The sequence below is a fragment of the Zootoca vivipara genome, chromosome 6 (genome assembly GCF_965207765.1).
Source record: "Zootoca vivipara chromosome 6, rZooViv2.hap1.1, whole genome shotgun sequence".
Taxonomy (NCBI): Eukaryota; Metazoa; Chordata; class Lepidosauria; order Squamata; family Lacertidae; genus Zootoca; species Zootoca vivipara.
The window spans coordinates 77336172-77362345 of NC_142589.1; the positions used below are offsets into that span (position 1 = coordinate 77336172).

General features: G+C 47.7%; 1 protein-coding gene across 1 annotated transcript in view; it reads left to right on the forward strand.

Annotated features, from left to right (window-relative positions):
• Window positions 1-21495, forward strand: part of PRKD2 (protein kinase D2) — a 48541-nt gene extending 27046 nt beyond the window's left edge. The window contains exons 4-18 of the mRNA XM_035119991.3: window positions 884-1038; window positions 1837-2038; window positions 2497-2577; window positions 3380-3527; window positions 5141-5258; window positions 7582-7659; window positions 8973-9231; window positions 10367-10419; window positions 10727-10799; window positions 13745-13851; window positions 14003-14164; window positions 15086-15184; window positions 16876-17143; window positions 17296-17381; window positions 19765-21495. Of these exons, the coding sequence (XP_034975882.2) occupies window positions 884-1038; window positions 1837-2038; window positions 2497-2577; window positions 3380-3527; window positions 5141-5258; window positions 7582-7659; window positions 8973-9231; window positions 10367-10419; window positions 10727-10799; window positions 13745-13851; window positions 14003-14164; window positions 15086-15184; window positions 16876-17143; window positions 17296-17381; window positions 19765-19986 (2111 nt within the window). The 3' untranslated portion in view covers window positions 19987-21495. The remainder of the gene's footprint in view (window positions 1-883; window positions 1039-1836; window positions 2039-2496; window positions 2578-3379; window positions 3528-5140; window positions 5259-7581; window positions 7660-8972; window positions 9232-10366; window positions 10420-10726; window positions 10800-13744; window positions 13852-14002; window positions 14165-15085; window positions 15185-16875; window positions 17144-17295; window positions 17382-19764) is intronic.
• Window positions 21496-26174: the final 4679 nt, after the last annotated feature.

The window sequence follows — 26174 nt, forward strand, 5'->3', positions numbered from 1 at the left end:
ACACAACAAAACATCAAACATCAAAAACCTCCCTACACAGAGCTACCTTTCAGATGTCTTCGAAAATTTGTATAGTTATTTATCTCCTTGACATCTGGTGGGAGAAGGCCACTACCGAGAAGGCCCTCTGCCTGGTTCCCTGTAACTTTGCTTCTCGCAGGGAGGGAACTGCCAGAAGGCCCTCGGAGCTGGATCTCAGTGTCCGGGCAGAATGATGGGGGTGGAGACGCTCCTTCAGGTCTAATGGGCCTTTGAGGCCGTTTAGGGCTTTAAAGGTCAGCCCCAACACTTTGAATTGTGCTTGGAAACATACAGGGAGACAATGTAGGCCAGGCATCCCCAAACTGCGGCCCTCCAGATGTTTTGGCCTACAACTCCCATGATCCCTAGCTAACAGGACCAGTGGTCAGTGATGATGGGAACTGTAGTCCAAAACATCTGGAGGGCCGAAGTTTGGGGATGCCTGATGTAGGCCTTTCAGGACTGTTGTTATATGGTCCCGGCGGCTGCTCCCAGTCACCAGTCTAGCTGCCACATTCTAGATTGGTTGTAGTTTCCGAGTCACCTTCAAAGGTGACCCCACATAGAGCGCATGGCAGTTGTCCAAGCAGGAGTATAAAACTACATATAGTTTCAATTATACCAGCCTTTAATTGTTCTTTAACGATTGTCCCTGCCCCCCATGTTTCTAGCTGTTCTTATTTTTTTATATGTAAGCCACCTTTGAGTCCCTATCAGGGAAAAAGGCAGGGTGTAAATAAATATATAATAAAAAGAATAACTGATGATAATGGGCATAAGGCGGCTTCCTCTCTCCTGCCTCCCTGTGCTGTTTCTGCTGCCAACCTCGTGCCATTTATGATGTTCCTAATCTGCCTCCCAGGCTGTGGGCTGAACTACCACAAGCGCTGCGCCTTCAGCATCCCCAACAACTGCAGCGGAGCCCGGAAGCGCCGCCTCTCCTCCACCTCCTTGGCCAACTCTCAGTCCCTGCGCCTCTCCACCACGGACTCCTTGCCCTGCAGCTCCGAAGAGCTGGTGAGTGCACTTGCCCCCCCCCCCCCCCCCGCTGGCTGGGAGTGGGTCTGCCCTGCTCACCTCCCCACCTGGTTCTGTTTCTTTGCATCCCTCTGTCTCGAGAGACAATGGAGTGCGCTTCCGGGGTGAAGTCGTGATCTGCTTCAAACTGCTTTCGACGGTGCATTTTAAAAATTGTACCCCAGAGTGACTGGGGTAACCAGTCAGATGGGCAGCATATAAATAAATTATTGTTGTTGTTGTTGTTGTTATTATTATTATTACAACTTGAAATGGCATTAAAAACAGTTTAAAGCAAATCACAGTCACGGCTATGGTGTGATGGATCAGTGCGAGTGATTATTTAACCAGAAGGTTGGTGGTTTGTGCCCACCCAAGGATGGCATTGCAGGGGGTTGGACTAGATGACTCTTGGGATTCCCTTCCCTGAACTGTACAGGCTTCTTTCTCCTCTCCTTCACCCCGTGCCACTGCTGCTTACTTGCTTAAAACAGAAGTGTGGAGCTGCTTCAAAGAGCGCTTTTGCAAAGGGTTTTAACCTCCATGCTCATCAGCTGATGAGTGGGGATTAAATCTTGCCTTGGTTGCACAATCCTGTTCCCCACTGAGAACAGGGCACACAGTGAATTGGGTGGGTCCCAAACATAATGCCTCAGGGTAGAGATGGTGTTCTTCTATGCCTGGGCATAGCTGCCAAGTTTTCCCTTTTCTCGCGAGGACGCCTATTCAGCATAAGGGAATTTGTAACAGCTGACCCTTCTCCCTCTGGCTCCCCTTTCTGCTCCTCCTTCCTCGCAGACTCGGAGCCTGATAGAGACCTTCCCCCGCCGGCTGACTTCCTCCACCTACATCGGCCGCCCCATTGAGCTAGACAAGCTCTTCCTCTCCAAGGTCAAGGTGCCTCACACTTTCCTCATCCACTCCTACACCCGGCCCACTGTTTGCCAGTACTGCAAGAAGCTCCTCAAAGGCCTCTTCCGCCAGGGCCTTCAATGCAAAGGTGAGGAGGGGGGGATGTGACCCCGAGGGAGGGCTCTGGAGATCTTCAGCCGTGGTTCTCCGGGACTTGTTGGACTGCAGCAATAAAACTTCCAGCATGTTTGCAAAACTAAGTATGGTTCCAAATTGGGTGGGGGACTGTGCCTTGGTATTCCTGCATTGCAGGGGGTCAGACTAGATGACCCTTGGGGGTCACCTTTTATGATTCTTTGACTACAACTCCCACCATCCCCAGCTTTGCCCCATGTTCAGGGATGATGGGAGTTGTAGTCCTGCAGCACCTTATGACCCAAGGCAGGACATTTGCAGTTCCTTTATTCCAAGTCTGGCCATTGGGCCATTTAAACCAGTATGCTTTGCTCTGCCTGGTGAAGGCTTGGTTGTAGGTTCCAATTGAAACTTTTTAACCTGCTGCTGTTCTTCCACCCCTGCCTTGCCTCCTTCCCTAACTCCTTCCAGATTGCAAATTCAACTGCCACAAACGTTGTGCGACTCGCGTTCCCAATGACTGCCTGGGAGAGACGCTGTTTAACGGCGGAGGTGAGTAACGGCCGCTGCTCTCATTGCGTGGAGGGGGCTGGAGGGGAGGGACCTGGTTTTAACTCTTGAGATGGGTGTGATTTAGCTCAGGACCCACCATTTCAATGTGTGTAGATAATCTGGGTGAGGCTTCTGTTTGAGCCTCCAGAAGCTGAAACAGAAATGTTGGGTTGGCTTAAAGCGCTTTGCAAAAGTACTCTTTGAAGAAGTTCTTTGTAGCCAAGGAGGCAAAGAGAGGAAAAGAAAACCCTGAATTGTACAAGCTTCTTTCTCCTCTCCTTCACCCTGTGCCACTGCTGCTTTCCTAAAGCAGAAGCATGGAGCTGCTTCAAAGAGCACTTTTGCAAAGGGCTTTAACCTCCATGCTCATCAGCTGATGAGTGGGGATTAAATCTTGCCTTGGTTGCACAATCCTGTTCCCCACTGAAAACAGGATTGTAATTAATTAATTAATTAATTATAATAACAACCACCGTGTCTTCCCGCCCATCAGCTGACATCACCAGTGATGTCGGCTGATTGACAGGTAGGTGTGCTTTGTTGGGGAATAGCCTTGTGGACCAAATTGAACTCCCAGGCATGCCAAGATTGGCCCAATGGCCGGAAGCTCCCCACCCCTGGTCTACCCTGGCTGGCACCAGCTCTTTAGAGTGCCAGACTGGAGTCTCTCCCAGCCCTACCTGGAATTGAACCTGGAACCTTCTGCACGCAAAGCCAGATGCTCTATTGCTGAGCTACGGCCTTGCCCCAATGATTGGAGAAGTCTTGGATACATTTTATTCCTCTCCTATGACCCTCCCAGATGTGCAGATGGAAGAAGCCAGCGACCTTAGTGAGGCCGATAAGAACTCGCTCATGGATGAATCGGACGACTCTGGAATCATCCCCGGGTCCCATTCAGAGAACGAGATGAGGATGGGCGAGGACTCTGATGACAGCAAGTCCCGGGGGTGAGGAAGGGCCAGCCCTGAAGCCACAGCTTCGTTTTCTTTCCTTAGGTCCTGTATGGGGTTTCCCTTCACGGCTGGATCCAACCTTTCACTCCCCTTACAGGAGCTGCAATGTTTGTTAACGTTCCATTGCTGCTGATCTGGCAGTGGGGACACACTGAGAATGTATGGCTTTCATGGTCTAGATTTCTTCACTAGGCTGTAAGGCAAAGAAAACTTGCATCCTCTCTTGAAAAGGTTTCTCTGTTTCCCCGTCCACCTCTCCCATGATTTCATTACACTTTCCCCCCTTTTTTTTCCTTCAAAAGGAAAAGTTTTCTAGCATAACCTCTGTCCTCTACCGGTGTTAAGACTACAATTCCCACAAAAACAGGCTGGGGATGATGGGAGTTGTAGTCCAAAACATTTGGCATGGCAATTTCTGCCCTGGTATTTCCAAGAATCCCATTTTTTCTAGGATTTTATTTGTTCATAAAATAGGGCGACTGTGGGCTTGTCACCATTTCTCTGGCTAGCCTACCTCACAGGATTGTTCGGAAGACAAATTGGGGTTGGGGGGGAAATTCACAGTGTGAAGGGCAGGATAAAATTTGAGGAACCGTCATTATCTCCCGATCCTCGCCTGCTGCTTTCATGGCATATCTTTAGGTGCCAGGCAAAAATGCTTCTCTTCAGCCAGGCATGTTTATTATCTTGTATTTTTATGTTGTGGACCTCCTTGAGGTTTATGGATGAAGGGCGGTATACAAATTCAATTTTTTTAAAAAAACTATCTACATCCTTTTAACTGTGGGTGGGAGGGAGGGGTTACTGTTTTGGTTTCGCTTGTATTTTTGTTTTATTGTGTTTTCATTTTGCATTTTTGCCTTGTAAACTGCCCTGTGGTCTTCAGACGAAGGGCGGAATATGAGTTCAATAAATAATGGTTTAAAAAAATCCCGAGGGGCTTCCCATGAGCACACGCACCCAGTTTTAGTTGCATCTGTTGTGGGTCTCTTCCCCCTCCCAGCGCTTTCAGACCCACCAAATATTTATTTATTTATTTACTTATTCCACTTTAATGCATCACAGAAAGAAAAAAAATACAATAATAAACAAATATCCATCTAACAGCAAATAACAAACAGAACTAACACACAAACAGCCGCCGCCACCACCACCACAATACATTGTTTAATGTTCGCAATCTTTTTAACCTAACAATGATCTTTATATCTGACTTCCCGTCTACTCCTTAATTCTGTTCTCATCTTTTAGTCACTGCCATATCATAACATGTTTTGGTTTTATTATTCTTTAGTCTATCGTAGATTTTCCATCAAATTTGAAATTCCTACTGAAATTATTCAAATGCTGCAACAGATTTTAGAATATCATTGCTATTTTTCAGATAAACTTTAAAGGCTTCCCATTTTGATATAAACATTTCCTTTGTATTTGATAAATTATCCAATTCTGCATATTCTGTCCCTTTTTTGGATCCACTCTAATCTAGAAGGAACTTTATCACTTTTCCAATTTGTCGCCATAAGTATTATTACTGCGACCGTAGTATAAATAAATATTTCCTTTATCCACCAAATTTAAAGCGCACCTCCTGCCTCTTCTTCCAGCTCCATGGGCTACATCCCCCTGATGCGAGTGGTCCAGTCTGTCCGGCAAACGACCCGCAAGTCCAGCACGGCTCTGAAGGAAGGCTGGGTGGTTCACTTCAGCAACAAGGACACCCTGGTGAGTTGGAGGTGTGGGGTGAGACTGGGGTGGGCGGGCATTGAGGCTCACCAAGCAGCTGGGCCTCTGGAACAAACCCCAGCCTCCGAGTACCGCCCGGAAATGCGGGCAATAGATTGATTTTATTTCATAGCACCATCAGTAATAGGCTTGCTTGTGCTTACCCTCGCTCCTCCGGCAAAATGCAGGTTTTGTAAGCTCCTTGGGGCATGGGCTTTTCTATTATTCAGAGCTCTCTTGCTCTCTCTCTCTCTCGCTTGCTGCTTCTAGTGATGGAGCGATGCAAGCAAGAAGAGCTGGAGCCTTCCTCTCTTGCTTATTGCTCTGATCTTGATTATTGTTTGTTATTTATTTCTCCCCCCCCCCAATGGATCTTTTCTGGGCCTGCCTTCCTCTGCTTTCTCCCCCCCTTGAGAGGGGGAGAACCCAAACTTCTTAGAGCTCTCCTACAAGTCCACAGATGTGTTTCAAATGCATGGGTCAGACTAGAAATGGGGATGATGAGAGTGGAGGCTTATATTTGCCTAACATCAATCTACAAATGGCTGTCATTGACTCTGCTCCCCCGAGGAATAGCCCCACTGATCCTCTGCGACCAGTTCCAGTCAGGCTGGCAGACAGCAGTCCTGAACACCCTTCAGAAACTGGGTTTTGCCCCTCAAGCCCTTCTAAGTCTGGGGTTGAGCCAAGCAAAAGCTACGGTTAGGCAAAGAATCATAGACACCGAGAGACAACAGGATTGCTCAAGGTGCCCCGACTATAAAACGGGAGAAATCGAGAGAGAGATAGCCGCACCGGCAGCATATCTCTTCTTTCTAGTATCCAAAAATGCAAGAAGGGCTTTTACTCTTGCCAGGAGTTCGGCTTTGCCCTCGCCAGTCCTGGAAGGATTCTTTTAAAAAGTCCCATATGCTCAGAGAATTTGCGCCTCTTCATTGGGGGAGATAGGAAGCCCAGAGCGCTTATTTTTTAGATGTCCCTTTTATGAAGAGGCACATAGTGAGACCATTGATCCCCTGCTGGTGAGGCTCACAGACCTCCCGGAAAAGCAAAAGTTCAATCTTCTACTGTTAGGCAAAGATCAAAAGACGACCCGGATGGTCACCAGATTCTGTGTACAGATCTGTAGGTGCAGACCATCGCCCGATCCAAACTAGTTCGTCAAGAAAATCCCCAAACTCGGTCCTTCGGGTGATTCTGGGTCATGTCTTTGCGGTAGCTTATCTCAAAGTTTTTAGTGTCTATACGCTTATCGCATTTATAAATTTTAAATTGACTGTTGTTCAATGTTTTAAATGTTTGTGTTCCTTTTGGGATTGTACCCCCAAGTGTGATTTATATGCTGGTCTCCGACCGTAATAAATTATCTATCTATCTATCTATCTATCTATCTATCTATCTATCTATCTATCTATTCCCCACCCCCCTTCATCCGAAAAAGATCCCTGAGTGGCTTACACATAGTCAACCAAGATAAATCCCTACCTGTAGGCTTACAATATAAACAAAAAAAGACACGACACGCAAGGAAAACGGGATAGGGAAGGAAGAGGAAGATCAAAATTGAGACATTGGTACCGATCTCTAAACAGCTGTTCCTATAATCACCAGTTGACATAGTTCAGGGTAAGGAGGTGACTGAGGGAGCTGAGCTTTTGGGTGAGCTGATGAAATGAGCCCTGCGGCTTCTTCCTCCTCCCACTGTGGCAGCCTGGTGGGGATGGCTGCCCCCAGGTGACAATTGAGGGGAGCGGCCTGATGGATCTGGCCTGCCAAAACCATTATCCATGATATGTATAACCCACATTTCCCCTTCGGTGTTCTAGGGGGCGGTACCCAGAATCCCATTAAAATGCAATGCAACGAAACCTAAAACAAGAGCCTCATAAAGCAACAGGCGTCCTAAAACGTCCGTCTGGCAGCAGAGAAACCAATTGTTCACCCCCGTAGGCCCACGAGGGAAAAGATAACGTTACATCTTGACGTCACAGATCTGTGAACATGGTGGGGGACAACTGTCTGTCCAATGGGAGGGACTCCTACATCCAGGGTGCCTCCCCAGAGAAGGCCCCACTCCATGCTGTTCCACCACAGACCTTAGGTGCTGATGCAGCTGCAAACATGGCCCCTCCTGCAGCTCTTAGCATGTAGGGCGGCAATTAACCGGATGGTGCATGTCAGTGTATGGAATTAATGCTCTGCGTGTGCAATTATGAGTGTGAAAGTCTTGCATTGGGCCCTCAGGATGCTTCTAAGGCCTCCTTCAACCCCTGGAATGCTATGACCTGTAAAAACACTCCTCTCCTCTCTTCCCATTCTGCAGCGGAAACGCCATTACTGGCGCCTGGACAGCAAATGCCTCACTCTCTTCCAAAACAACACCAGCAGTCGCTACTACAAGGTAAATTGGCCGTCCCCTAATATTCAGGGTCCCCAGTGTGGATGAGGATGGGGAAGCCAGAGCGGGGGGGGGGGAGAGAGATTTATGGGCAGCAACTGCCCTCTTGCAAATATTTCTGGAGCTGAGCCAAATGTCCTAAGGAGGAAGAAAAAACTGCCTGCAAAGAAGGCTCTTGGGGGTGGGGGTGGGGTCAAAGGTTTGGTTAATCCACAGCTGTGGGGCTCTTGGGAGTTGTAGTTCCGAACATCTGGAGGGCACCAGGTTGGCAAAGGCTCCCCACCTCTTCTTTGCTCCTCCTTTGCGGTTCGAGACAATAGGGCAGTTGCAAATTCAGAAATGCAGAGTCCCTGCATGATAGTCACACCCGCTCACAGCCGTGCCTCTTCTAAGATTATGTGATAATCTTATAACTATGCAATTATAGTTAGGGATGCATTGCAACAATTGATGCAGCTCTCCCAAGCTGCATCTTTCAACCAGATCTGCTATTTTCTGTGCATTTACATGCGCAGACTATTAGGAGTGCTCCAATATCTTCTTTTGGAGTGGCTTGAGTTCTGTTTTCCATTGCACATAGAATCATAGAACGGAGAGTTGGAAGGGACCACGAGGGTCATCTAGTCCAACCCTCCTGCAATGCAGTTGGGGGTTGTTGTTTTTTGCCCAATGCGGGGCTCAAACCCATGACCCTGAGATTTAGAGTCTCATGCTCTACTGACTGAGCTATCCCAGAGCCACATAACAGAACGTGCACCGTTCTCCTGAAACCAAAGCGCCTTGTGCTTTCATTGCTCCTAAATGCTTAGTTTTGGAGCCCATTGTGGCTCAAAAGCTCCCCTTTCATGCTCTAGGGTGCTGGAGATGGGGAAATAGTTGTGGGTCATTGTCCCCCACCTCCGTAACCCCGGACCATGGCACCACTGGTCCTAGATCGCAGCCAAGACGGTGTTCCCTGCCACTGACCAACCGATCCGTTGGAGAGAAGGCAGGAGACTTTGCCCTTGCTCTGGCTTGGCTGAATGATGTCATCACTTAGCGCCAGGTGGGATGCGGGGTGTTCTCGTGAAAGCAGCTTAGGGCAAGGAAACCATGAAAGAAGGGTTCCAGCATTTGGGGAAAGGCGAGAAAGAAGCAACATGATACAAGTTTATCACATTATGCCTGGCATGGAGAACACCAGCTGAACGCCAGTTGCTGGGAATACCAAGTGGGGAGAGTTGTTGGAGTGTGTGGGGTCTTCCCATTGGGGCTTGACCATCATGAGATCAGGGGGCTAGGCGAGAAAGGCTGACTTCCATTTCCTTTTCCTGTAGGAGATTCCGCTCTCGGAGATCTTGGCCGTGGGTCCGGCCCAGGACTTCTCCCTGCTGCCTTCGGGCGCCAACCCTCACTGCTTTGAAATCACCACGGCCAAAGCGACCTACTACGTGGGGGAAAACGGCGCCCCCAGCAACCACCAGCATGCTGGGGACAGCCTGGAAAACGCCAGGACGTGGGAGAACGCCCTTCGGCAGGCCCTCATGCCGGTCGTCCTCCAAGGGGCTCCGAGCGCCCAAGGAGAGGCGCCCCACAGTGAGTGTCTGTCCTGGACTGGTTGGACGCAGAGGAATGCTGGGAGGCGCCAGCTGGGGAACCCCCAAGGGAAGAAGGCTCAGCCCCCAGGGAGTGGTGGTGGGATGACAATGAGAGGGAGCAGACTGGGAGGAGGAAGTGTCAGAAGCTGGAGAGGTAGCAGGCTTTAGTGAGCAGGAAGAGTCAGTGGCAGAGAGCAGTTCAGAATCGGAGGCAGAAGCTGGAGAGGAGGGAGGCCGAAAGGCAGAGATAGCCTGGTGAAGGGGCCAGGGGGTCTCCCCTCCCTGCTGGTCTCCCAGAACTCAAAGAGGTATGAAGAGGCAGATCAAAGACAGGCAAGATGGTGGTGCCTCAGATTTCTTGTATCAGGTATCAGGGAAGGAGGAGCTTTAGGGTGCTGTGGGAAGGCGGGGACCTTTGGTCCTCACAGGGGCAAGTTCTGCCGGGAAGAGTTGCTGTACTCACTAGGTGAATTAACTTCACCTACTCCATGTGATTTACTCGCCTCTGACAATGTCTGACCCATGGCTTCCCCCTCACACGCAAGATTGGGGACCTTTAACCCCAGATGCCCAAATGCGCCCTTCCAAGCCTCACTCTCTGGCCCCAGTCCAGCCACTGCCAGTCAGTGTAGCCAGTACTGGCGTCGGTGGGCCTTTTAGGGATGTGGGTGGCGCTGTGGTCTAAACCACTGAGCCTCTTGGGCTTGCCAATCAGAAGGTTGGCAGTTCAAATCCCAGCAACGGGGTGAGCTCCCGTTGTTCGGTCCCAGCTCCTGCCCACCTAGCAGTTTGAAAGCATGCCAGTGCAAGTAGATAAATAGGTACCGCTGCAGCAGGAAGGTAAACGGAGTTTCTGTGCGCTCTGGTTTCTGTTATGGTGTCCCGTTGTGCCAGAAGCGATTTAGTCCTGCTGGCCACATGACCCGGAAAACTGTCTGCGGACAAACGCCGGCTCCCTCAGCCTGAAAGCAAGATGAGCGCCACAACCCCATAGTTGCTTTTGACTGGACTTAACCGTCCAGGGGTCCATTATCCTTTTACCTTACCTAGGTGGGCCTTGTCCCCTGTACAGCATTGGCATGTGATGCATCAGGAAATGGGCTAGGCCCTGACTTCTACCTTCCTCTTTCCAGGGCAAGCGTCATTACGAATCTCTGTGTCCAACAGCCAGATCCAAGAGAACGTGGTGAGTTCTGGGATCACTGGGTTTCCGGGTCTCCTTGCCTGCTCCTTCTCCTTGCCTGTGTGGTGTAGTGTAAGAGCAGTAGACTCGTAATCTGGTGAACCGGGTTCGCGTCCCCGCTCCTCTGCATGCAGCTGCTGGGTGACCTTGGGCTAGTCACACTTCTCTTAAGTCTCTCAGCCTCACTCACCTCACAGAGTGTTTGTTGTGGGGGAGGAAGGGAAAGGAGAATGTTAGCCACTTTGAGACTCCTTAGGGTAGTGATAAAGCGGGATATCAAATCCAAACTCTTCTTCTTCTTCAACTGCAGGATATCGCCACCGTCTACCAGATCTTCCCGGATGAAGTTTTGGGCTCTGGGCAATTTGGCGTCGTCTACGGAGGTGAGTTAAAAGCTTGGCTAGACTTTCTTTCTCCGATAGAGGGTGCTGGTTGCTAATCTAGCCTGGCCTCTAAAGCAGATTGGAGCGGATCCCACTGCTCTGGCCAGCAATTGTGGCGGATCCGACACTCTATAACCACCACAGATTATCTGTCTCTTAAGCTTTGGTTGCTTATTTTCAGTTATTACTCTTCAGTCACATGTTGCAGGTTTCTAGATGGTAAATGCTCAGCTTATTTCGAGTTATTTCACTTCAGTTCCTTAACTCGTAGGTGTTACAGCTCATTACTTTGGATCTTAAACAAGGTAGTACTTTCTGTCAGTTTCCCAAACTTCTACCATAGAATCATAGAATCATAGAGTTGGGAGAGACCACAAGGGCCATCCAGTCCAACCCCCTGCCAAGCAGGAAACACCATCAAAGCATTCCTGACAGATGGCTGTCAAGCCTCTGCTTAAAGACCTCCAAAGAAGGAGACTCCACCACACTTCTTGGCAGCAAATTCCACTGCCAAACAGCTCTTACTGTCAGGAAGTTCTTCCTAATGTTTAGGTGGAATCTTCTTTCTTGTAGTTTGAATCCATTGCTCCGTGTCCGCTTCTCTGGAGCAGCAGAAAACAACCTTTCTCCCTCCTCTATATGACATCCTTTTATATATTTGAACATGGCTATCATATCACCCCTTAACCTTCTCTTCTCCAGGCTAAACATACCAATCGGATCACTGCATCTGGTTTTTCCATATACTGTATATTCATATATTGTTTTCTTTTCCTCTGCACATTTTTGTGCCTTTTTCCTTTTTTCCTTTGTATCACTTTATTTCTTCATAACTAAAAAATGTTCAATAAAATATTCAAGCCAAGATCCGTCCTAACTGGTTTGGGAGTCTCCTCTTTCTAGAAGATCTCTCCCCTGCTGACTGGAAGGAGATCCAAGGAGACTTTATCCTCACAGCTTCCACTTCTCCATGCTCAAACTCAGCCCTCCAGTTCGCTCTCGCAAGACACCAAACACTGTCCTCCTATGTAAACTCAGAAATATTTTCCTCAGAGCGGATGTTCCACACACAGACCTGAACCAAACTCTCCCCTCCTTCCCGCTCTCTCTTAAACCCTCAGGAATGGCTCCTTTTATTTTCCCTCCCAAAGTGCTGGCTCCGCCCCCTTCTGACTCACTGTCTTCGTAGCCAATCAGAGAGAGGCTACAGCCCTCTGGTGGAATTTCAAGGTACTGCCACGACAGCAGCCAGGATTATTTGTGCTCATTAAAATGGAAATAAGATTCTGTACTCACCAAGGAGGAATGACAGTCTAAATTAATGGATGGTGCCGAAATGGCAGAACTTACGGGAGCAATAAGGAATCAAGGGGGGGGGGGTACTTTATAAAAGATTAGAGAAAATTCATGGATTATCTGAAATGTCATTGTATACATAAAAGTTCTTTAGCAGGATTAATTTTAACCAAACGGTTAAAATTAATGTTCATACAAGAGCCATATTTCTAAAACTTTCATCTTTTCTCACATTTTAGGTTAACTTCCTCAGGGCCCCCCTTCCTGCGTTTCATCTTGTATAATCTTTCATTATATTTTTCCTTACAATCTTAAACATACTTATACACTTATAATCATAAACTCTAATTCTATACTATCCTTATCGATTATTCTTAACATATTTAATATTCTAGATATATTTTTCTATCCATATTTAAAACAAAATAAGAAATACATATCCAATCATGCTTCTACATTATAAAAAAATCCTTTTCTATTTTGACACAAAACGAAGTTAAAATACATATATTTTTTGGAAAATGTTATTGTTTAGTCATTTCCGACTCTTCGTGTCTCCATGGACCAGAGCACGCCAGGCATTCCTTTCTTCCACTGCCTCCCGCAATTAGGTCAGACTCATGTTGGTGGCTTGGAGAACACTGTCCAACCATCTCGTCCTCTGTCGTCCCCTTCTCCTTGTGCCCTCCATCTTTCCCAACATCAGGGTCTTTTCCAGGGAGTCTTCTCTTCTCATGAGGTGGCCAAAGTCTTGGAGCCTCAGCTTCAGGATCTGTCCTTCCAGTGAGCACTCAGGGCTGATTTCCTTCAGAATTGATAGGTTTGATCTTCTTGCAGTCCATGGGACTCTCAAGAGTCTCCTCCAGCACCATAATTCAAAAACATCCATTCTTCAGCGATCAGCCTTCTTTATGGTTCAGCTCTCACTTCCATACATCACTACTGGGAAAACCAGTATAGCTAACTATACGGACCTTTGTCGGCAAGGTGATGTCTCTGCTTTTTAAGATGCTGTCTAGGTTTGTCATTGCTTTTCTCCCAAGAAGCAGGTGTCTTTTAATTTCGTGACTGCTGTCACCATCTGCAGTGATTATGGAACCGAAGAAAGTAAAATCTCTCACTGCCTCCATTTCTTCCCCTTCTATTTGCCAGGAAGTGATGGGACCAGTGGCCATGATCTTAGTTTTTTTTTGAAGTTGAGCTTCAGACCATATTTTGCGCTCTCCTCTTTCACCCTTATTAAAAGGTTCTTTAATTCCTCCTCACTTTCTGCCATCAAGGTTGTGTCATCAGCATATCTGAGGTTGTTGATACTTCTTTTGGAAAATACTGGATTGTATTTATGTCGAAATATTTCTGAAAAATAAAATTTATATAGAAAAAGGAATTTCTAGGGATTGCGTGTATCACCAGACTCTGGTCTAGCTCAGCTGTCCGTCACACAGAGATGTTGCTAGATGTTGTTGGGCTTGGACTCCCAGCGACATAGCCCATAGGGATGATGGGAGTTTTAGCCATCATTTAGTTGGGGCGGGGACGGCGGCTGACCTAAACGCAACGGTTGGGCTGGTACCAGAGGGCCTTCTGCCTTCTCTGAGCCAGGAACAGTCCCTTCCTAAAATGCAGCCTTCCCTTCTTGATGCCCCCAGGGAAACACCGGAAAACAGGCCGGGACGTGGCGGTGAAAGTGATTGACAAGCTCCGCTTCCCCACCAAGCAGGAGAGCCAACTGCGCAACGAGGTCGCCATCTTGCAGGTGAGCGGCCGGCGGCCATTTTGTGGGTGTTGCCGCGGGAGGGCTGGCAGGAAGAAGGGTCCCTTAAGTCCCTCTGGACTCTGAGCCTCATCCCGACACCCCACCCTGTCTCTCTTCTTCTTCTCCTCCGACACCCCACCCCATTCCGCAGAGCCTGAGGCATGCCGGGATCGTGAACTTGGAGTGCATGTTCGAGACGCCGGAGAAAGTCTTTGTGGTGATGGAGAAGCTCCACGGAGACATGTTGGAAATGATCCTGTCTTCGGAAAAGGGCCGGCTGCCCGAGAGACTCACCAAGTTCCTCATCACGCAGGTAAGAATGCTAAACATACAGGTGCAACTTGGAAAATTAGAATATCGTCGAAAAGTGCATTTATTTCAGTAATGCAACTTAAGAGGTGAAACCAATATATGAGATAGATGCATGACATGCAAAGCAAAATATGTCAAGGCTTTATTTGTTGTAATTGTAATTATTTGTCGTTAGGCGGGTCAATTATAAATGGAATGTAATTAATGAAATGTAATAGCGATGTTTATTTTTGTTGATTTTTGTATTATTGTAACTATTTGTTTTATTACTGTGGAATTTCCAAAAGAAAGCATTTGTAAAAATTAAAAGAAGAATAAAAAATAATAAGTTGCATTACTGAAATAAATTCACTTTTCGACAATATTCAAATTTTCCGAGTTTCACCTGTACACCTTCCAAAGGCAGAAAAGGTACAAGTCAACCAGCGCCCACGAGGTGGCAGCAGAGCCTTGCCTGAGGATGCTCTTCCCCTACAAATTTCGGGATTCGCAAAATCTAATATTTGGACAAAAGGACAAAAGAGGAGCTTTCATCTGGGTCTCTGAAAGCAGAAAGTGTAGCAAGACAGCAGCAAACAGAGAGTAGCTTTCAGCAAACTGGCATTCACCGGAAATTTCAGGCTACAACTCCCATCAGCCTTAGTTGTAGATGGGAGTTGTAGTCCAAAAACATCTGGCAGGCACCAGCTTCGGAAGGCTGTTGTAACACATTGCGGTGGGCAAAAGATCCCTGCTTTGCAGGGGGTTGGACTAGAGGACCTCTGGGGGCACCTTCCATCTCTACTATTTCGTGGTTCTGTGGTAATTCATGTAATGCAATCTGTGGGAAGCTGACGTGGGTAGAATCCTGACCGGCCAGGATTTGGTGGCTTTCTGCTCCTTGCCACCTTTTGCCACTCCTGTTTCCATCTTTTCTGCTCAGATCCTGGTGGCTCTGCGCCATCTGCATTTCAAGAACATCGTGCATTGCGACCTGAAACCCGAGAACGTCCTTTTGGCTTCGGCCGAGCCATTCCCTCAGGTAAGGCTTCCAGTTTTGCCGCCCCTCTTGCATCTGAAAAAGAGATGGATGCATCCCAAATGGCGTTCGGGATTTTAGAATGGAACCGCTCAAAACTGAGACCCTGGTAGTGTTCCTTGGGGAAAAGAGTTGACTCTTTCACCGAGTGGTTTACTTAATGATTCGTTTAGGGCAGGGCTGGGTCGCCCATGGACCTCCAGATATTTTTACTGGATTGCAACTCCCATTATTATTATTATTATTATTATTATTATTATTATTATTATTATTATTATTTTGTGTGTGTGATATTTATTTATACCCTGCCTTTTTTCCTGTCAGAGACTCAAGGTTGCTTACAGATAAGATAGGAACAGCTAAAAACATAGAAAAGACACCAACAATCCTTTAAAAACAAAACAAAACCCAGTACAGTGGTGCCTCGCTAGACGAAATTAATTCGTTCCACGGGTCAATTCGTGTACTACTGTCAATTTATGTGTGCTGCTATTGCGGCCCATGTTTTAAAGGTAAAGGTAAAGGGACCCCTGACCATTAGGTCCAGTCGTGACCGACTCTGGGGTTGCGCGCTCATCTCGCATTATTGGCCGAGGGAGCCGGCGTATAGCTTCCAGGTCATGTGGCCAGCATGACAAAGCCGCTTCTGGTGAACCAGAGCAGCACATGGAAACACCGTTTACCTTCCCGCTATAGCGGTTCCTATTTATCTACTTGCATTTTGATGTGCTTTCGAACTGCTAGGTTGGCAGGAGCTGGGACCAAGCAACGGGAGCTCATCCCGTCACAGGGATTCGAACCGCCGACCTTCTGATCAGCAAGCCCTAGGCTCAGTGGTTTAACCACAGCGCCACCTGGGCTAAACCACATGGTAACAGAGAAAATGAGTGAGGTCCCACTTAAGTTGACAGAATATGCACAACTCGCAGACTTAACATATAGAATAGGAGAACAAGAAGAACATATGTTTCAAGAAGACTGGAACACGTTTATTGAATATCTGGGAAATAATTGTGTATAGCTGAAAACGCTGGGAGCATTAAGAAAAATTCAACAGTGTAAACAAGTTTGGGTGGATGCAATAACGGAATACTGAATGGTATCGTTTTTGTAAAATCTGCAAGGATTTATGATATGTAAAATGAACCATGGAAAGAGAAGGGAAGTCATTGATATCTTAAGGATGTAAAATGAGTATTTTAAACTGTAAAGCAAATATATATGAGGTCTATATATATGTAAAACGTGTGTGTGTGTGTGTGTGTGTGTGTGTGTGTGTGTAAAATATGTGAGCCACACAAAAAACCACTATATAAATTTAAAAGAGCTACAGTATTAAAAATATGCCAATAATTACAATAGAAACAGCAGAGCCGCAGCCCATTCATTAAAAGCAGTCAGTTCCCAAAAGCCTGTTATGATAAGAAAGTCTTCACCTGCTGACAAAGGGACAACAGGGAAGGAGCCAGTCTAACTCCTGTAGGGAGTCCCAAAGTCTGGGAGCGGCCACCGAGAAGGCCGCGCCATTATCCCTTTGTTGTTGATGATGATGATGGTGGTGATTAAATTTGCATACCGTCCTTCATCCGAAGATTGCAAGGCGGTTCACAGTGTAAAAATATACAGCGGGGGGTGTTTTGCCGCTTCGCATGGAGGCCTTTGGATCGTAAGGTTCCTTGCTCACCATTCCGCAGGTGAAGCTGTGCGACTTTGGCTTCGCCCGTATCATTGGCGAGAAGTCCTTCCGCCGCTCGGTCGTGGGCACCCCGGCCTACCTGGCGCCCGAGGTCCTGCTGAACCAGGGCTACAACCGCTCTCTGGACATGTGGTCAGTGGGAGTCATCATGTACGTCAGCCTCAGCGGCACGTTCCCGTTCAACGAAGACGAGGACATCAACGACCAGATCCAGAACGCCGCCTTTATGTACCCGGCGAACCCCTGGCGCCAGATCTCAGTTGGAGGTAACTTTAAAGGAGCTTGGTGGGATGGGGAGGTAGAATCTGCCCTCAGAAATTGGCTGGCTTTCTGCTACACTATTTGGAATCCCGGCCGGATCCAGCAGTCTCTTCTCAGGTTCTTATAGCATTTCCTTTCTCCCTTTCCTCCTGCCCAGCCATTGATCTGATCAACAACCTCCTCCAGGTGAAGATGAGGAAACGTTACAGTGTCGATAAATCGCTCAGCCACTCTTGGCTACAGGTATGCAGAGATGGCGGCTGGAGTCCAAACTCACCGTGGGCCCTGCTGGCTGGGGATGATGGACATTATAGTCCTAGACATCTGCTGGGCAGCATGGTAGCGGCAGCTCTTTGATTTCAGGGCCACCTGGCCTGACGTTCCTGCTGCTGCCATTGCTGTGGCCCCTTGTGGCCTTGCTTGTGGGTTTCCCTTTGGGGAATCTGCTTGGCCGCTGTGAGAACAGGAACTTAGATGATCCATTGTCCTGATCCAGCAGGCTCTCCTTATGTTCTTTGTCCTCCTTATGTTCTTAATGTGAATTTCTCCTAATATGTTTTCCCAAAGCAGTTTTGCCCTAATAGGAAGCAATTTTGTTCGTTGCTTTTTTTCCAACGCACCTGTTATACCAGGCTTCCTCAACCTCGGCCCTCCAGATGTTTTGAGACTACAATTCCCATCATCCCTGACGACTGGTCCTGCTAGCTAGGGATCATGGGAGTTGTAGGCTCCCTGTGGAAGGGAGGAAGCCTGTGTTATACAGTGGTACCTCGGTTTAAGTACACGATTGGTTCCGGAAGTCTGTACTTAATCTGAAGCGTACTTAACCTGAAGCGAACTTTCCCATAGAAAGTAATGGAAAGTGGATTAATCTGTTCCAGACGGGTCCGCGGAGTACTCAACCTGAAGCATACTAAACCCGAAGTATGAGTGTAATTGGTTCCGGAAGTCTGTACTTAATCTGAAGCGTACTTAACCTGAAGCGAACTTTCCCATAGAAAGTAATGGAAAGTGGATTAATCCGTTTCAGATGGGTCTGCGGAGTACTTAAACTGAAAGTACTCAAACCGAAGCATACTTAAACCGAGGTATGACCGTACAGTCAAACCCCAGTTGTCGAGCATCTTGGCTGCTGAATGTTTCGGAAGCCAAACGCCGACAACCTGGAAGTAACCGCTTCGGTTTTCGAATGTTCCTCGGAACCCGAACGGCTTCCGAAGCACGCTTCTCTTTTTTCCCCCAAATAGATTTGCCGCCCTCCCTTTGATCCTCACTTTTTTTTTAACTTTTCAGAAGTCAAACGGACTTCCAGAATGGATTATAGTGGTACCTCAGGTTAAGTACCTAATTGGTTCTGGAAGTCCATACTTAAACTGAAGTGTACTTAAACTGAAGCGAACTTTCCCATTGAAAGTAATGGAAAGTGGATTAATCCATTCCAAATGATGAAAAACACCCCCTAAAACAGCATTTTAACACGAATTTTACTGTCTAATGAGAGCATTGATCCATAAAATGCATTAATCAATGTACTGTACTATAAAATAAATAAGACAGTATTGTAGATGAAAAAAATTAACATTTACAGTGGTACCTCGGGTTAAGTACTTAATTGGTTCCGGGGTGCCATTCGCACCCCAAAAAGTACTTAATCCAAGCAGTGATAGCACGCATGCGTGAAATGCGCCGATCACTTCTGTGCATGCGTGTGCGGCGGAACCCGGAAGTAAACACTTCTGGGTCTGCAGAGTACTTAAACTGAAAGTACTTAAACCAAAGCGTACTTAAACCGAGGTATGACTGTACATTCGAAAACCGAGTTTCTACTGCAAATTATTGTATGCATGGCTCGGCTGGAGTGCTGCATTGCAAAATTCAGAGCGGTGCAAATTTCAACAGCTGGCTGGAATGCAGTTCCCGTCTCATTTCGGGAATCACGGCTTGAGCAATTTGTCTTTGAATATCTCCCCAACTTTCGGTGTAATAACCCATGGAAGTGCACAGAGAAGTGCGGCAGGAGTTTTTGGCCCTCCGGGCGTTGCTGAACTACAACTCCCAAGTAAACACAAACAGTGACTACATAATTGCATGAGCACTGTTCCAGAGTATTTTTCATTCTCATGTATATTACATCTATTGGAAAAAAAATTGGTAAATGGAGAAATTACATATCTTTCTACTTACGAGCGTTTGTTGAACTAACTGGCTGACGAAGAATTCAACGAAACAGTAGTTTGCTATCCGGAAACAGTGTTCAGCAGAGTTCAGAGTTGGACATCAGAATTGGACATTGCTGATTACAAAGCTTCACAGCTTGTTCTCCGCCGGGTAAAGTCTGGCACCGTGATTCATTCAGTACCTTCAGGGACTTTAGTTTGTTAATCTTCATGTCTTGAATTACTCCATACAGTTTTTCACATTGTAATTGTTTCTGACCATCGTGTTGCTTTTGATATTGCTGAACTACAACTCCCCACACCCAGCAAGCGTGGCCAACAGTCAAGGGGGTCAGGAGTCGCAGTTCAGCAACATCCGGAGGGCCACAGGCATAGAGGGCAACCGACAAGCATCCCCTTCAGTTTACAGATTTACATTTCAGCTTCTCCTCTTCATCCTTCCCCTCCAGGATTACCAAACTTGGCTGGATCTGCGGGAGCTGGAGAGCAGGATGCGTGAGCGCTATATCACCCACGAGAGCGATGACGCCCGGTGGGAACAGTTTGCCGCAGAGCACAGCATGCCGTACCCTGACCACCTACGGGTCCGGCGGCTGCACGAGGAGGAGGAGGACGAACAGCAGCGGGAAGTGGACATGAAGGGCTTGGCCGAGAGGGTCAGCGTGCTCTGAGTGCCTCCTGCTTGCGGGAAGCTCAAATGAAGGACGGACAGGCATGCGGAATCTCGCATATGGCGTCGGCTCCGCCCCCTGAGGGTGGGGCCTTGTTCTGAAGGAGGCGGCAGCTCCCCCTGCTGCCAGTGCCAGGGAACACACTCTCAGAACTTTGCTCCACTTCACACCCCAAGTTCTCCGATTCTCTCCGACTCACTTATTTTTGGGGGGGGCGTCATTGCGAGAGATCAGAAGCTGCTGAAGTAGAGGGAATGAATGTTGGGCATCTTGGAACAGGCAGGGTGGAGGGAATGAGCAGGGTGTTGTTCTGGTGCCTAAGGAGGGCGTTGCAATTCTTGACGGAGGAAAAAAATGTTGGGGACCCCCATCAATAGAGGTTATGGGGGTGTTTAGGTTCATAAATCATCTGCCTCTTGTTCTCCCGCTGTCGGCAGACTGGTTTCCAGTTTGGAACAGGAGTATGTCTCTCGGGTCAGCCGCAAAACTCACTTTGAATATTCCAGTGGAGGAAAGACTACCCCCATCTTCGGCTTTTAAAAGAGGTGGGCTCTGGAAACCCTCTCTCCATCTCTCTAGTGACTTGCTCCCAAAACCTTGTTCTGTTCTGCAAACCTGGATTATTTTCTCTCTCCGCCCCCCATCCCTGGTCTCTGCCCCCCCTCCCTGCCCCCAAAACGTCCCACCCGCTCCATTCCTGTTTAAAAAGTTGCCGCCTAAACAACCCAGAAGGAAACAAGACTAGTCCCTTGTGCACGAGAGAGACAAAGCCGGCTTTTCTTCTTCCAGGCCCAGAGTTAACGGCCAGCCTTAAGGACGGACATCTTGGCACCCAAGACCTTTGCAGCGGCCAGAAGCGATTCATTGAAAGGGGAAAATCACAAGAGGTGGTTAAGTTTCCAACCTCTCACTCACTTCTTAAAGGGGTGTGTGTTTGTGTAGCCCTGGTGTCTGCCTCTTCTGAAATGACAGCTGTCTGTTGCAAGGCTCAAGTGAAGCCAAGGATTAAAACCTGATTTAGTTTTGGGGGTTTGTGAAAGCGGGGAGGGAAACATCTACTACAGAGCAGCAGCGATTGAAGTTTCCGCCTTCAAATGACCCTGTCCACATGTTGTGTGTCTCTGCCGCAGAGTCCGGTGCTCTGACAAAATATTGTGGTATCTTCACACACACACACACACACACATCCCAACTGGGACAAGGTCCTTGCCTGTCCATTATTGACAGGTCTGGAGCCACACCTGACACCCCACCCTCTGTGATCAGCTGCCTTCCTTCCCCTGGCAGAGGATATCACGTGCCTCCTGGACTCAGCTCCTGGGTTTTCCTGAAAAAACGAGGCGCCTCATTCTAGATCTGTAAGGATATCAGTCCTGCCTTAGTTCTGGACTCCCTTAACCCAGGCAGCTGCAACGCCTCGAATGTCCCGTTCGAAAAGAAGTGGGGTGGGGAATCACCAAATGTTGTATTGTAAATAAAAATGCACCTGAAGCACAGCTTAAAACCAAATGCACAGAGTGAGGCTCTTGAAATGCACAAATGGATTTGCGCGGTCCAATTATATCCATGTACAGTACTGACAGATCTGCTAGATCAGAGAGTGGGCAGGGGGGGGGGCGGAAGGTTGCCTAGCCTGGGGCACATTTCTGGGTAGATAGCACATGGCATGGGAAAAGTGGGGAAAGATTTTTCTCCCTCTCACAACACTGTTGTTGTTAATAATTTGATACACTGCCCTATAGCCGGAGGTCTCAGGGCAGATCACAGAACAAAATCAAAATATAAAACCACAAAATATATAATCGAAGTAAAAACAACAACCCAATAACTCCCTCCCCCCAAAAAAACCCCCACATTTTAAAAGGGCATAGAATGTCATAGGTCAATCAAAGGCCTGGTTAAAAAGGAACGTTTTTGCCTGGCGCCCAAAGGTGCATAATGAAGGCACCAGGCGAACTTCCCTGGGGAGAGCACTCCACAGACAGGGAGCCACTGCAGAGAAGGCCCCGTTCTCGTGTTGCCACTCTCTGGACCTCTCGAGGAGGAGGCCCACGAAGGAGGGGCTCAGAAGATGATCTCAGGGTCCGGGTAGGTTCATATGGAAAGAGGCGGTCCTTGAGGTATTGTGGTCTTGAGCCGTTTAAGGCTTTATAGGTCAAAACCATGACATTCAAGGAAGCTGAATGTTGGATGATTGAGAAAAGATAGAAGGAAATCCACAACACATAGTTAAACTGTGGAACTCCCTCCTACAGGGGACAGTGTTGGCCATCATTTTGGGTGGCTTTAAAAGAGGACTGGGCAAATTCACGGAGGGGAAGAGGGGGATACAACGGCCATGCTCTGCATCCATAGAGGCAGCAATGCTTCTGAATCCCAGTTGCCGGATCCTGCTTCTTGGCTCCCCACAGGCATCTAGTCTGGTGCTGTGAGAACAGGATGCTGGACTGGAAGGGCCATTTGCCGAATCCAGCAGGCTCTGTTCTTCTGTTATGAAACGGAAGGTGATCTGAGTTACCAAGTAGGATATTAGTATTTGGGGAGGGATAAACAATATTTTGTTCCAATTTGTGTAAGCTGCCACGAGTCTTGATCTGGCCAAAAGGCAGGATATAAGTAAATATCATTGCCATCATTCACTGTACTCTTTTTGGCGCCTGCGAAAAACATTCATGTTTGGACAAGCCTGCCCAAATGCTTAGAAAGTGGAGGTAATTTTAATATTCCTTAGTAGTTTAACTTCTGTCAGTTTTAAAGTAGGGTTGTTGACTTTTCTTGCTTTTCCTTTTTTGTTTTGGTTAATCCACCTTGAGGTTTGTTTTTTAAAAAACAATCAAGTGGTACCGTATATAAATTTTACATAATAAATAAATGAGGCCACTTTATCTGGAGAAGAAGTGAGGGATAATGAATGGGGCTAATTGACGGGCTTGGCGTCGCCACATGTCCTGCTCAATTAGGGGTTAAACGAACAGAAAAGGAGCTAATTTGGGGTGGGGTTAACAATCAATTTAATTGGGTAATTTGGGTGGGAAATTGGCTGGCTTGCCTTTTGTGACTTTTAAAAACTCCACTTTTGCGCATCGACATAGCAACGAGCATGTGCCAATTTTATGCAGATGTTATCTGTGAGCCCACATCTTTTAAAGTACAGTGGTACCTTGGTTTACAAACTTAATCCGTTCCGGAAGTCCGTTCTTAAACCAAAGCGTTCTTAAACCAAGGCGAGCTTTCCCATAGAAAGTAATGGGAAATGGATTAATCTGTTCTAGAGGATGAAAAACAACCCCTAAAACAGAAATTTAACATGAATTTAACTATCTAACAAGATCAGTGATCCATAAAATGAAGGCCATAATCAATGTACAGTAAAGGTAAAGGGACCCCTGACCATTAGGCCCAGTTGTGACCGACTCTGGGGTTGCGCGCTCATCTCGCATTATTGGCCGAGGGAGCCGGCGTATAGCTTCCAGGTCATGTGGCCAGCATGACAAAGCCGCTTCTGGCAAACCAGAGCAGCACATGGAAACACCGTTTACCTTCCCGCTGTAGTGGTACCTATTTATCTACTTGCACTTTGACGTGCTTTCGAACTGCTAGGGGGTGTGGCGCTCAGCACAGGGAGCCCCCATCTACGATGGCACCCCACCGGGATCGTGCCGCCAGGGGCGGTGCGCTCCCCTCACATCCCTGTTCCTCCGCCAGTGCCCCTTCCTCATTTAACCTCACCAACCAGGGAGAACGCTGGTGGACTTCCACGAGGACTTAATAGAATAAAAATATAAATAAAACCACAAGCTCTTGTGGAAATGCAGAGAACTGCTCTTAAGACAGGGAGCAGGGGGGAATTAGAAAGCGAGAGGCACTGAAAGGAACAAATTTGCCTCTTCCAAGGCATGCATTCAGAGATTGCGGTTGCCATCTGCTCAGTCATTCCTAGGCAGCCCCAGTGGATAATTTGGTGCGTTTTTTTCTCAGCTTGAATCATTCTAGGAAGTTCCACAAAGGCAGTTTCTCGCTATCTGCCTCTCTGCTTTTTCACCCTGTGGTTCCTTTAAAGGCATATCGTTCATCAGTTACGGAGTGGGTGTTGGCCTGTTTCCTTCAGGACGATGTTGTGGCGAGGCGACCACAGCTCGACTATGAGATACTTGCTGCAGCTCTCTGAAAACCGACAGGTCTTAAACGGCCGGCAGAAAAGCCAACTCAATGGGCAGCAACCTTTCATAAGGGCAGCATCCTCCTGCACACCTGAGGGCTTCCTGCTAGGTGGGCAAACTGCTGCTCACACACGGCTAAACCTTCCAATGGAGGCTTACTGCCAAGGGCTCAGGGCCGCCTGAAGCAGCTGCCTCACACTGACTAATGGTAGGGCCGGTCTTCCTGGCTGAGCCCTGGAGTCTGGTTCTAAATCCAAGACGCTGCCTGGGCTCACCTCACGTTGGGCTGACGGTGTTTGCATGTACAGTGGTACCTCAGGTTAAGAACTTAATTCATTCCAGAGCTCCGTTCTTAACCGGAAAACTGTTCTTAACCTGAGATACCACTTTAGCTCGTGGGGCCTCCCGCTGCCGCCGCGCGGTTTCATTTCTGTTCTCATCCTGAAGCCAAGTTCTTAACCCGAGGTACTATTTCTGGGTTAGCGGAGTCTGTAACCTGAAGCGTCTGTAACCCAAAGTGTCTGTAACCCGAGGTACCACTGTATGCATGTGTGCAAGATGTCAGTGATAGCACACAGATTTTCAGCATAGCTGCCAAGTTATCCCTTTTTTTTTAAGGGAAATTCCCTTATGCTGAATAGGCTTCCTCGTGAGAAAAGGGAAAACTTGGCAGCTATGTTTTCAGATGTGTAGCTGGGTGCATCACGGGCCTCTGGGAAGTCCCTCTTTCCGCAGTGCAAATGACGTGTGTTTGTGTGCACGTGAAAATCTCAGCTTTTCAGAATCTCACCAGCTCAACTATTAGCAGTGGAGTGGGTGGGAGGTGGCAGAAGTCTCTCTCTCTCTCTCTCTCTCTCTCTCTCTCTCTCTCTCTCTCTCTCTCTCTCTCTGGTGGCTGCTGTCGCTGAGTGGGGTGCAACTGCCTGCATCTCAGAAAGCGAGAAGTGGCGGAGATCTCCTGGGCACCCTCTCTTCTTTCAGGGGAGCCCAAAGATGTGTCTGGATTACACCAATGCCAGCTCTGCCCTTTCAGGTGGGGCAAACAGCACCTCCCCAGACACACCACTTTTGAATGGTAAGTCTGACACCCCCTCCCCCATTTTACAGAACTTTAATATCAAAAGAAAAAACAGAGGAAAGGGGGGAAATAGTTTTTTTTAAAGAATAAGAAAAGTTGTCACAATAGCCAATTAAGAAGACTAGGATACAGCTATGTGAATAATGATGATGATTGATGATGATGATGCAACTAGTAAAACATACCTAGAGAGGAAGGATGCATTGTCTATAATAATAACGGGTTTGTGGGCTCACCTAATTTTTATCTTGAAAAAGAAGATGAAAAAATAACCTTGGACTACATTAAATCCAGACACTGGCATTGATCAGTAGGACCTGATGCTCTTGGGCAGGCATCCCCAAACTTGGCCCTCCAGATGTTTTGGGACTACAATTCCCATCATCCCTGACCACTGGTCCTGTTAGCTAGGGATGATGGGAGTTGTAGTCCCAAAACATCTGGAGGGCCAAGTTTGGGGGTGCCTGCTCTTGGGAAGCTGTGTTGGTGTATACAGTGGTACCTTGGTTCTCGAACATAATCCATTCTGGGAGTCCATTCGACTCCCGGAACTGTTTGAAAACCAAGGCGCGGCTTCTGATTGGCTGCAGGAGCTTCAGACATTCGGCTTCCAAAAAACGTTCGCAAAACGGAACACTTACTTCCGGGTTTGTGGTGTTCAGAAGCCAAAACGGACAAGTACCAAAATGTTCGAGAACCAAGGTACAACTGCAAAATGAAATTAGACCAAATGGCAAAGAAGTGATCTCGAGCACCTTGCCTCTGGGCACTTTTAGTGTGAAGGTTCATTCATCTAGGCCAGGCATAGGCAACCTTTGGGCCTCCAGATGTTTTGGCCTACAATTCCCATGATTCCCTAGCTAACAGGGCCACTGCTCAGGGATGATGGGAATTGTGGTCCAAAACATCTGGAGGGCCGAAGGTTGCCTATGCCTGATCTAGGATCCTTC